The sequence below is a fragment of the Engystomops pustulosus genome, chromosome 7 (genome assembly GCF_040894005.1).
Source record: "Engystomops pustulosus chromosome 7, aEngPut4.maternal, whole genome shotgun sequence".
In the NCBI taxonomy this organism is placed as follows: domain Eukaryota; kingdom Metazoa; phylum Chordata; class Amphibia; order Anura; family Leptodactylidae; genus Engystomops; species Engystomops pustulosus.
Window position 1 is genome coordinate 13616289 of NC_092417.1, and position 9845 is coordinate 13626133.

At 44.9% G+C, this 9845-nt stretch overlaps 1 protein-coding gene across 1 annotated transcript; it reads right to left on the bottom strand.

Moving 5' to 3' along the window:
• Window positions 1-3485: 3485 nt before the first annotated feature.
• Window positions 3486-6156, bottom strand: LOC140068656 (uncharacterized). The gene is made up of 5 exons (XM_072114040.1): window positions 5877-6156; window positions 5576-5659; window positions 4999-5079; window positions 4274-4615; window positions 3486-3818 (listed from the first exon to the last, which is right to left on the bottom strand). Exons 1-5 carry the CDS (start codon window positions 6126-6128, stop codon window positions 3678-3680), a joined length of 900 nt encoding a protein of 299 aa, XP_071970141.1. The 5' UTR covers window positions 6129-6156; the 3' UTR covers window positions 3486-3677.
• Window positions 6157-9845: the final 3689 nt, after the last annotated feature.

The following is a 9845-nucleotide window of genomic DNA, read 5'->3' on the forward strand; positions in this document are numbered from 1 at the left end:
CCTTATGACCACCATCCACGCGTTTTTGAGCACTGCAAGACACATCTTCCTTATGACCACCATCCATGCGTTCCCGAGCACTGCGAGACACATCTTCCTTATGACCACCATCCACACGTTTTTGAGAAGTAGGAGACCCACCTTCCTTATGACCACCATCCATGTGTTTTTGAGCACTGCGAGACACATCTTCCTTATGACCACCATCCATGCGTTTTTGAGCAGTAGGAGACCCACCTTCCTTATGACCACCATCCATGCGTTCCTGAGCACTGCGAGAGACATCTTCCTCACCACCACCATCCACGCTTTCCTGAGCACTGCGAGACACATCTTCCTTATGACCACCATCCATGCGTTCCCGAGCACTGCGAGACAAATCTTCCTCACCACCACCATCCACGCGTTCCCGAGCACTGCGAGACACATCTTCCTTATGGCCACCATCCACCCGTTCCTGAGCACTGCGAGACACATCTTCCTTATGACCACCATCCATGCGTTCCCGAGCACTGCGAGACACATCTTCCTCACCACCACCATCCACGCGTTCCCGAGCACTGCGAGACACATCTTCCTTATGACCACCATCCATGCGTTCCTGAGCACTGCGAGACACATCTTCCTTATGACCACCATCCATGCGTTCCCGAGCACTGCGAGACACATCTTCCTTATGACCACCATCCACGCGTTCCCGAGCACTGCGAGACACATCTTCCTTATGGCCACCATCCACCCGTTCCTGAGCACTGCGAGACACGTCTTCCTTATGACCACCATCCATGCGTTCCCGAGCACTGCGAGACACGTCTTCCTTATGACCACCATCCATGCGTTCCTGAGCACTGCGAGACACATCTTCTTTATGACCACCATCCATGCGTTCCCGAGCACTGCGAGACACATCTTCTTTATGACCACCATCCATGCGTTCCCGAGCACTGCGGGACACATCTTCCTCACCACCACCATCCACGCGTTCCTGAGCACTGCGAGACACATCTTCCTTATGACCACCATCCACGCGTTCCCGAGCACTGCGAGACACATCTTCCTCACCACCACCATCCACGCGTTCCCGAGCACTGCGAGACACATCTTCCTTATGACCACCATCCATGCGTTCCCGAGCACTGCGGGACACATCTTCCTCACCACCACCATCCACGCGTTCCTGAGCACTGCGAGACACATCTTCCTTATGACCACCATCCACGCGTTCCCGAGCACTGCGAGACACATCTTCCTTATGGCCACCATCCACCCGTTCCTGAGCACTGCGAGACACGTCTTCCTTATGACCACCATCCATGCGTTCCCGAGCACTGCGAGACACGTCTTCCTTATGACCACCATCCATGCGTTCCTGAGCACTGCGAGACACATCTTCTTTATGACCACCATCCATGCGTTCCTGAGCACTGTGAGACACATCTTCCTTATCACCACGATCCACGCGTTCCTGAGCACTGCGAGACACATCTTCCTTATGACCACCATCCATGCGTTTTTGAGCACTGCGAGACACATCTTCCTTACGACCACCATCCATGCGTTCCTGAGCACTGTAAGACACGTCTTCCTTACGACCACCATCCATGCGTTTTTGAGTACTACGAGATACATCTTCCTTATGACCACGATCCATGCGTTCCTGAGCACTGCGAGATACATCTTCCTTATGACCACCATCCATGCGTTCCTGAGCACTGCGAGATACATCTTCCTTATGACCACCATCCATGCGTTCCCGAGCACTGCGAGACACATCTTCCTTATGACCACCATCCATGCGTTCCCGAGCACTGCGAGACACATCTTCCTTATCACCACCATCCACGCGTTCCTGAGCACTACGAGATACATCTTCCTTATCACCACCATCCACGCGTTCCCGAGCACTGCGAGACACATCTTCCTTATGACCACCATCCATGCGTTTTTGAGCACTGCGAGACACATCTTCCTTACGACCACCATCCATGCGTTCCTGAGCACTGCAAGACACGTCTTCCTTACGACCACCATCCATGCGTTTTTGAGTACTACGAGATACATCTTCCTTATGACCACGATCCATGCGTTCCTGAGCACTGCGAGACACGTCTTCCTTACGACCACCATCCATGCGTTCCTGAGCACTGCGAGACACATCTTCCTCATCACCCCTATCTACACTTTGTGCACCAGGAGCCTCATCTTCCTTGTCACCAGCAACATTAAACAGAGGTTCCTCAGCATATCTACCATCATTATCTTTTGAACCTGTTTTGATGGACATTGCAGACAATGCTCCCAACAACACCACCCCTACCCCTATCACACAAAGTCCTGCTGTTCCATCAGGAGAATTCTGGATGTTCTTGCACTTGTTCTTTAATTCATTTTGAAAATGATTTCTAAAACCATTTCTTTTCATGTTGTAGCCACATAAAAACCTGGTGGCCAACTCTGAAATGTCCTGTATGATGTCTTCTCTCGGGTTTATACTCGTTCGGAGAATGTTCAGTTTTGTTCTCCACTCTTGAAACATCTAGATGACAAAGAACATGAGTATGGGTGGAAATTTCTATCAAGTCCAAACACCATCTGGTTTGAACATAGATTTAGGACATCAAAAATAAAGGACAACCCACACAAATTGTGGGTGGCACCAGGTTAGATCAAGGTTATCTAGAAACGAATCATGTTCTTTACCTACCATGAGATGTTGAGCGAAAGCCATGAAATGGAAGGAAGAGGCCAAACTATGTGTATCTTCATAGTTTTGAAAAAGTTGGACCTACAAAGACAAAAAAAAAGCGTAATTTTTTTTATGTAATGCGACAATGATGACTTTGAGCAGATGATATTGACTATAAATCGGCCTTGTATCAGGCTTCTTGAACATTTCATCAGTCAGGACAAGGACTGTCAGAAGTTAAAAGCAGAGAGCTACGACCCGAGTGTTTTATGGTGAAGCAATATGACCATTGGAAGGTTTATCCTGGACTTGAAGAATGTCCACACATATTACCAGGGGGATATTCCAACTATTGTGATATTACTAACCTTCCATTTCTCCCCAGAGATTGAGAAGTTTTTAATGCACAGGCCGAAAGTGAATATTTTTCTACAATGTACAAGGGTCTTTCCCACCGGTACCTGGAGAACAGCAATACACATTAATTACATGTAATGATGCTTCAAGAAGATAGTAGTAGGGTTTGTTACCAATGGTTTACAATCTCGTAGGATCCTAGGACAGCCTTGTTTATGACCCCTCCTAACGCTCCACCCTTCGAGCTAAGGAGGCCATTTTGAAAATGTGGTCATCTGCCATCACCCCCCCCATTGGTTGTGGTTAGAAGAACTCTGTACAGATTCCCAAAGACTTATTGGACCCAAATAAGTAGCTTGGATCAAATCTACTATCACTAGGTCTTTACATTTGACATCTCATGAGATGTGGGTTGCCTTCATGACTTTAGATGGCTTGTGCTCCATAGTCTGTCCCTTAAGGCCTACATTTCTTATAGGTGGTTTCTTGGGCACCATTATAGGGCCATCAGAAGTGGCTCTGGAGCAGAAGATGCAACAGGGTTGGACTAACACGTATGATTAAACCAGTTGTTGGGTTGGTCGAGAGATGGTTTCTGGATTTGTGGAGGACATGCGTCATCTTAGGTGTAAAACTAATAAAAAACATCACAGTCAATCGTCATTACCCAGCCATTAAGGGATTTGTTCCTGTAAAGTGAATATGTTTCCTTGGTCCATCGTATGCCGGCCTTCAGCTCAGTCTTAGCATCGAAGTCCCTCACCGTCTTCTCCAACTGGAAAGAAATATACATAGGGGGCAGTATTATGGTAACTACATTCTATATTAACTTCAGAACGCCCCATGTCCTGTAGTTGATGGTACTGCAACCATGAACATCAGTAGCTAGCTCTCCTGACGTCTGGTTCATGATGTCCATCACAGGGGAGGAGACGTTCTATGGCGTGGAGAGCTTGACTTCTGCTCTGAGCTCTCTACCTACATAACTTTATACAATCAATTTACTTCAAAGTCAATTTTCCGGCTGATACTGACACACTTGACCATGACGAAACATGACCTGGAAGATGTTAATCTGCTTGACAACATACTTGTTAGCTGTGTAGTTAATTTGTTAATTAACTTTTTTAAGACCTAAAAAAATTACAACTGGTTCTCCTAACACCATGTGACTGAATCATGATCACCTCACCAGAAAAGTTACTACTGCTTATCACTGGAGCTCTTCACCTTCTGGTGCTTCTCCATGTTTGGTGGCTCGGGACAACTTTGAATGTTTTCCACTCGGTCATCAAAATCCTGAGCTCTTCCATGAGTTAATGCCAGTTCAGCAGCTGCTAAAGCGATCAGGGCACCACATACCCAACTCCCAGTAGCTTCTCCTAACTTGCTGCATGCTACTTTGATCTTGTTTTCCAAGACTTCTTCTAGATCCTCAAGGTGTCGTCGACGTTTATTCGAGTCTGAGGAGCAGAAGAAATCTCCGGCTGGACGACAGATCTTCTGCAGGACATCTACATCTTTGACCTCTTGGAGGAATGATCTCAGATGTTCCACATATTCCTCATGGGCCTAAAAAATAAATTGTTACTGTAGGCTATTGCCCCTCTGAGGCTTTCAAAAATTTCAGAAGATGACAAAATAACACCAAATGGTGAAATAGCGTAGTAGGGTATTTCTTAAGTCCTAGAGATCCCTTGTTTCCCTCTCACAGTCATAACTTTGTTTTCCTATTAATTTTCATGTATGAGGGTGTTTTGTGGGATAAGTTGTAGATTTTAAAGGCATCATTTTTTGTTTAATACATGTCTTTACTGTGGTCGTTATTGACATTCCGCACTTCTACCCAACATAGGTCTGAAATTATGTGTTTGATAAGCATAGCAATGGTGGCAAGTGGTTTAGTCTATATACCAAGTAGCAAATATTCCAAAGACCAAATAGACGTTACCTACCAAGATGGACACAATGAAGCCAAGGAGGTTGAAGTTGAAGGACAGTTGGGAAATTTCTTCTTGGCTGAGTTGTATTCGAACCTGCAAAAAATGTTGTTACCTATGAGATGCAACTGATCTCTAGGGGTCCTACTTTTGGGCTCCCTTACAATCAGAGAAAGGGGATCTTGACTAGAGGGGAGGTCACATTTACCACACATAGTTCCTCTCCATTCATGGTCTACAAAACTAATGGTGATAGATAATCAAGGAATCTTACACCCTTGGACCATCAATGGTCCCATTTGAGCTATGATAGTTGTCCACCATCTCATATGGGTTCCAGCCTGTGAGAATTACTCCTTTATACATTTTCATGGTTGAAACCAAAATCAAAGTTCTTGGGTTGACCCAAAACCTACTTAAAGTTATAAACATCTCACTATGGCTGCTGCCTACCACCATCTGCATGGACAATACTGCAGACGAGGGGAGGCTCCTGCTGCAGCCAGTTGTCTTATATCTTCACACTGAATAGTAGGAGGAGCTGATGGATGTCGGACCCCCTATTTTTTAAGCCCCTTCTTTAAACTCTGACCTCACAGTCGGACTCCACCGAAAAAATCTTGTTGGAAATTCCGTAGTGAAAGGACATGGTTTGGTGAGTTGTTCTCTCTGTGTCCTGTAAACACAATCAGATTGAGGTGATCACTACATGGACCCACACAGTAGTCTCTCCCCACGTCCCCAGTCATCTAGTATTGTGTAGCCGTATCATGGAAGCACTATGTGTGACCGCTCTTATGTACTGTATCATTTTTCGGCACTGTATATCAGTATTTCGTATCACTGTATCTCAGTATGCTTTATCTCTGTATGTTGGAGTTTGTTATACATACCCCTAGAAGATCATCCTTTGGATCCTTCGACTGTACGTAATCCTCGACCCAGTCCATCACCTTCCTGCACCAGGCCTTGGATGTAGGATCCGGTGATTCTTCGATCAGACAATCCTTACTTAATTTCCGTCCGGCTTCATGCGGTAGGGACCAACCACACGTTCGGCAGGTCGGGGGTTTCCTCTTAGAAGAACATTTCTTACCTGAACTTCCTTTGTTCTCTTTGTCCTTGGATTCCTGAATGGACACCATAATAAATAGATCAAACAGGATGAAAATTACGGGTAATGACAACCGCACCGATCATTATGGAAGCAGCCAGTCCATGGGTGGGATACCCGACCTTCCTCATTATTGGATACAACATGACAGAACTGCATCCATGACCTTGTGATGTCATGAGCCCGGTTCCACCATTTGAGGTCAAGACCCCGACCAAAACCCATCTACATCACATGGATCTAAATAATCCCACAAGAAACCCAGTTGTGTCTCGAATGTTTTGATGCGACATGAATCATAGTGTGGTGTCCTTATAGCGCTCCAGTGCTAGGCAACTAATTATCACGTAGTCCTGATTATAATTACTAGTGTTAGGTTCTAATTTCTAACGCAGCTGTGAGCTCCAAGTAACCAGGGAGGCTACACATTATCAGACCAACCTACATCATCATTTTAACCCCCTACTGTCATGCGGACCACCTACTTTCATACCATTTGATTGCTTTGGTGACAACAAGGACCCCCCTACATCATCATGTCCTCTGATTGCTGTCATTGCGACTGTCCCGTTTCCTAATTGGATCCAACACCTTTTCGTCCACAGGATCGATCACTTGCCTTCATTCAGCATCAGGGATGGGTCTGTATTTTTTGAAGGACCTCCCATTTCATTGGAGAAACCCCCTACATTATCAGACCTTCCCGCTCCTGCCCTCTGTTGCTTTTGAGACTAGCATTTTTTTGTCAATTGGACAACCCCCATTGTCTGATTCGGCAGCCCTTGGGACAATCCCTTATGTCAATGATGGAGAACCTATGGCTCCGAGCCCTTTCCGAGCCTTATGTCCTGCAGTCACAGGCAGACCAGGACATACTATACTTCACGATAAAAACAACACATCCCGGGCTGTCTGAGACACCACAAGGAGAGCCGGACAGGGCCGGATTATTATTGGAGCTGATAATGGCCCTCAATTTTCCCTGGACTGATGCTCCAATGATAATTCAGATTTTCAACCTTTCTTTCAACGGTATTAGTATCCTTGGGTTGGGGGGGGGGGGGGAGGGGGACACACTAAACCCTGATGAAGAAGGAAGGAGCACACAACAATAGGGGACAGATAGGGAGCACAGAACTTGAGAGTCAATACTGAAACTATTGGAGAGGGGAGGCACAAACTTTGAGACTGTGCTAAAATAGTGTGGGGGTTGGCAACAATACTTAAAGGTACTACTGCTATGGGGTGTAGGTAGGGGGGGCACAAAATATTTTTTTACTATTCAGGTTCAATGGTGTTTGCATGGTTTTGGGCTGTGGTTTAGGCAATCGGTCTCTAAAAGGGTCACCATTACTGCCTTGGGTCAAGGGTTTAGGGAGTGCGGAGGCATGTGGAGACTTATAGCCATTGATGCTAATTTGCATATCTGCCTTATGTCATCATTACTGAGCCTACATCACAAGCCGCACAACGCAGTGTGTCAAGTCAACCATTTCTTTTGTCAAATCATGGTGCAGAAAAGTTCTCCTTTCCAGTAGATTCACCAACTCTACTTACAGTTTGGTAAGTGCCGGCTTCTTCGGGAAACCACACGTCCATTTCGAGGACTTCGGGGACTTAATGTAGCTTTATCTCTAGAATTCTCTAAGTGGAAATCTACCTTAACCATCACCACCCGGTTCTATCATTTGTTGAGATGTCTCCGAGTGGTTAACGTCTTCCCACCACTTATGTCCTGGTCTGGTCCGCACCGGTCTTACCTTTGATGGAGTCATGCACAGCACATAGTCCCGGCTCTTCTGATTGGTAACAATGTACAGGGGCTTCTTATTCTTTTTGTGACTTTTCTTGGGCAGCTCTTCAGTCTTCACTGAGCCGTCACCCATTAACGTTATCAGAAGCCCCCCGGGCTCCATCGTAGATTACATCTGTATAGTATAATATATTAACCAAGTCATTATATAACTCATCACTCTAATCACCCATCGAGTTATAACAGAAGAAGAGTGAAGAAATCAGCTGATACCTTTTTGAGTAAAAATGTGTATATTTGATGGTTAGAGCCTCGGAGAATTTCTCTACGTCAGACATGATGTAATGTGTGAAACTGAAAATTTTATACACACACCGGCAGTGATCATCAAAGGATAAAAAAAAAAAACCTAAAAACAACAGAATGGTATATACACTGGAGGTCAAAATTAACAATGTCTGATCATTTGATTTTTTCCAATAATATGATCTCCATTGATGAACATGTGATGAATATGTAAAGGGCCACCACGTCACTAGAACTGGGTTTTACAAAATTACCAAAGTATCAACATAAAAACTTTTATTTTGAAAAATAATACATGATGATAATTAGAGAACAGCAATGACATTCTCTGCAGGTCCCAGCAGTCATCAATCAGTAGGGAGAGCACAGGACACAGGACATCACTGGTCTCTGCTGGGATCTGCTCCACTCTTTTTGCAGTCTTTTCTACATTTCTGTGACTGTTGTGGGTTTTGGTTGGCCAGAACTTTGTCACTAAGGATTTTCCAGAGGTTTTCTATTTGGTTCAGATCAGGACTCTGGGCTATGGCCATTTTATTGTGTCAGTGTTTTCTTTTACAAGTAACTGCTTTACCCCTTGCTGTGTGACAGGGGGCATTGTCCTGCATAATAACTGCTGCTGATTGAGTGATGAACACAAGGAAGGAGCCAGAAGGTTCTGATACTTGTATCACTCTGCCCTGTAGCTGTATGAGAGGTCCAACTCCTGCTGCAGAAAACATTCCCCAAACCCTGACACTTCCTCCACCTCCTGTCACTGACTTCTTTACACACTTTGAGTTCATTCTTTACCCCTTTACCCAGTACGCTGTCAAAAATCCAAAATAAAACAAACTTGCTTTCATCAGTAAAACTGTGGACACTTCTCTTCTGTCCACACAACAAGCTTCTCAGCAAAGGTAAGTCTTGCCTTTGATTCTTTCTGCTAATGAGAGTTTTGGACACTGCAGAGTGGACTATCGGTCCAAATGATCTTAAACATCTAGACACTGTATGACAAGACAGATCATCCCCCTGGTCAGTGCTGCACTGGCAGCAATTCCAGCTGCAGTGATGAAATGATTACCCATGGAGATTCTCCGCATTATCCTGTCCTCTCTTGCATTTGTCTTTCGAGGGCGACCAGAATTTTTGGGGGAGTTTGTGGTGTAAAGATGCAATATTCTAGAAATCACATATTTGGAACAACCAGCTTCTCTTACTACGGCTGGTAAGGTCACCTCTCTTTGGTCTTCATCTGGACTACCTGCTGTTGGAGGGTTTCAGTCACTTTGGAACGGCACAACATTTTTGCAAAGTCAGTGAAAACAGGAAAGTTCTGTGCCAGTTACATAGGATTTGTCAGATTAAAGAAAATTAGCACCAGGTCCGAAATTAACACAAGTAACTAGTAAGAGGACCTCACTATAGAACTATAGAAAATTTGCTGATTACGGTTTTAAAGGGATGTTTGACCTTTGACCTGGAGGCCACAAGCAGTTAACATCCAGGGCTCTCTTGTCTGTTTATTACTATCTGGTTGTAAATAAGATCTCTGTGTTTATATCATTTTGTTATTTTAAATTTTTTAGTATTCTTTGATGATCACTGCCGGGTGTGTCTAAAATACTGTGAATTTTCTGTTTCATGCGTAACATCATGTCTTTAACGAAGAGAACTAGTATTCTCCAAAGCTCCAACCACCACTCA

Coding starts and splice junctions, on each gene's coding strand:
- LOC140068656 (XM_072114040.1), bottom strand. CDS start 6,128: ATGGTGTCCATTCAGGAATCCAAGGACAAAGAGAACAAAGGAAGTTCA. Junction 5,660..5,876: donor CAAAGGATGATCTTCTAGGG/GTATGTATAACA, acceptor TTGTGTTTACAG/GACACAGAGAGAACAACTCA. Junction 4,616..4,998: donor GCTTCATTGTGTCCATCTTG/GTAGGTAACGTC, acceptor TTTATTTTTTAG/GCCCATGAGGAATATGTGGA.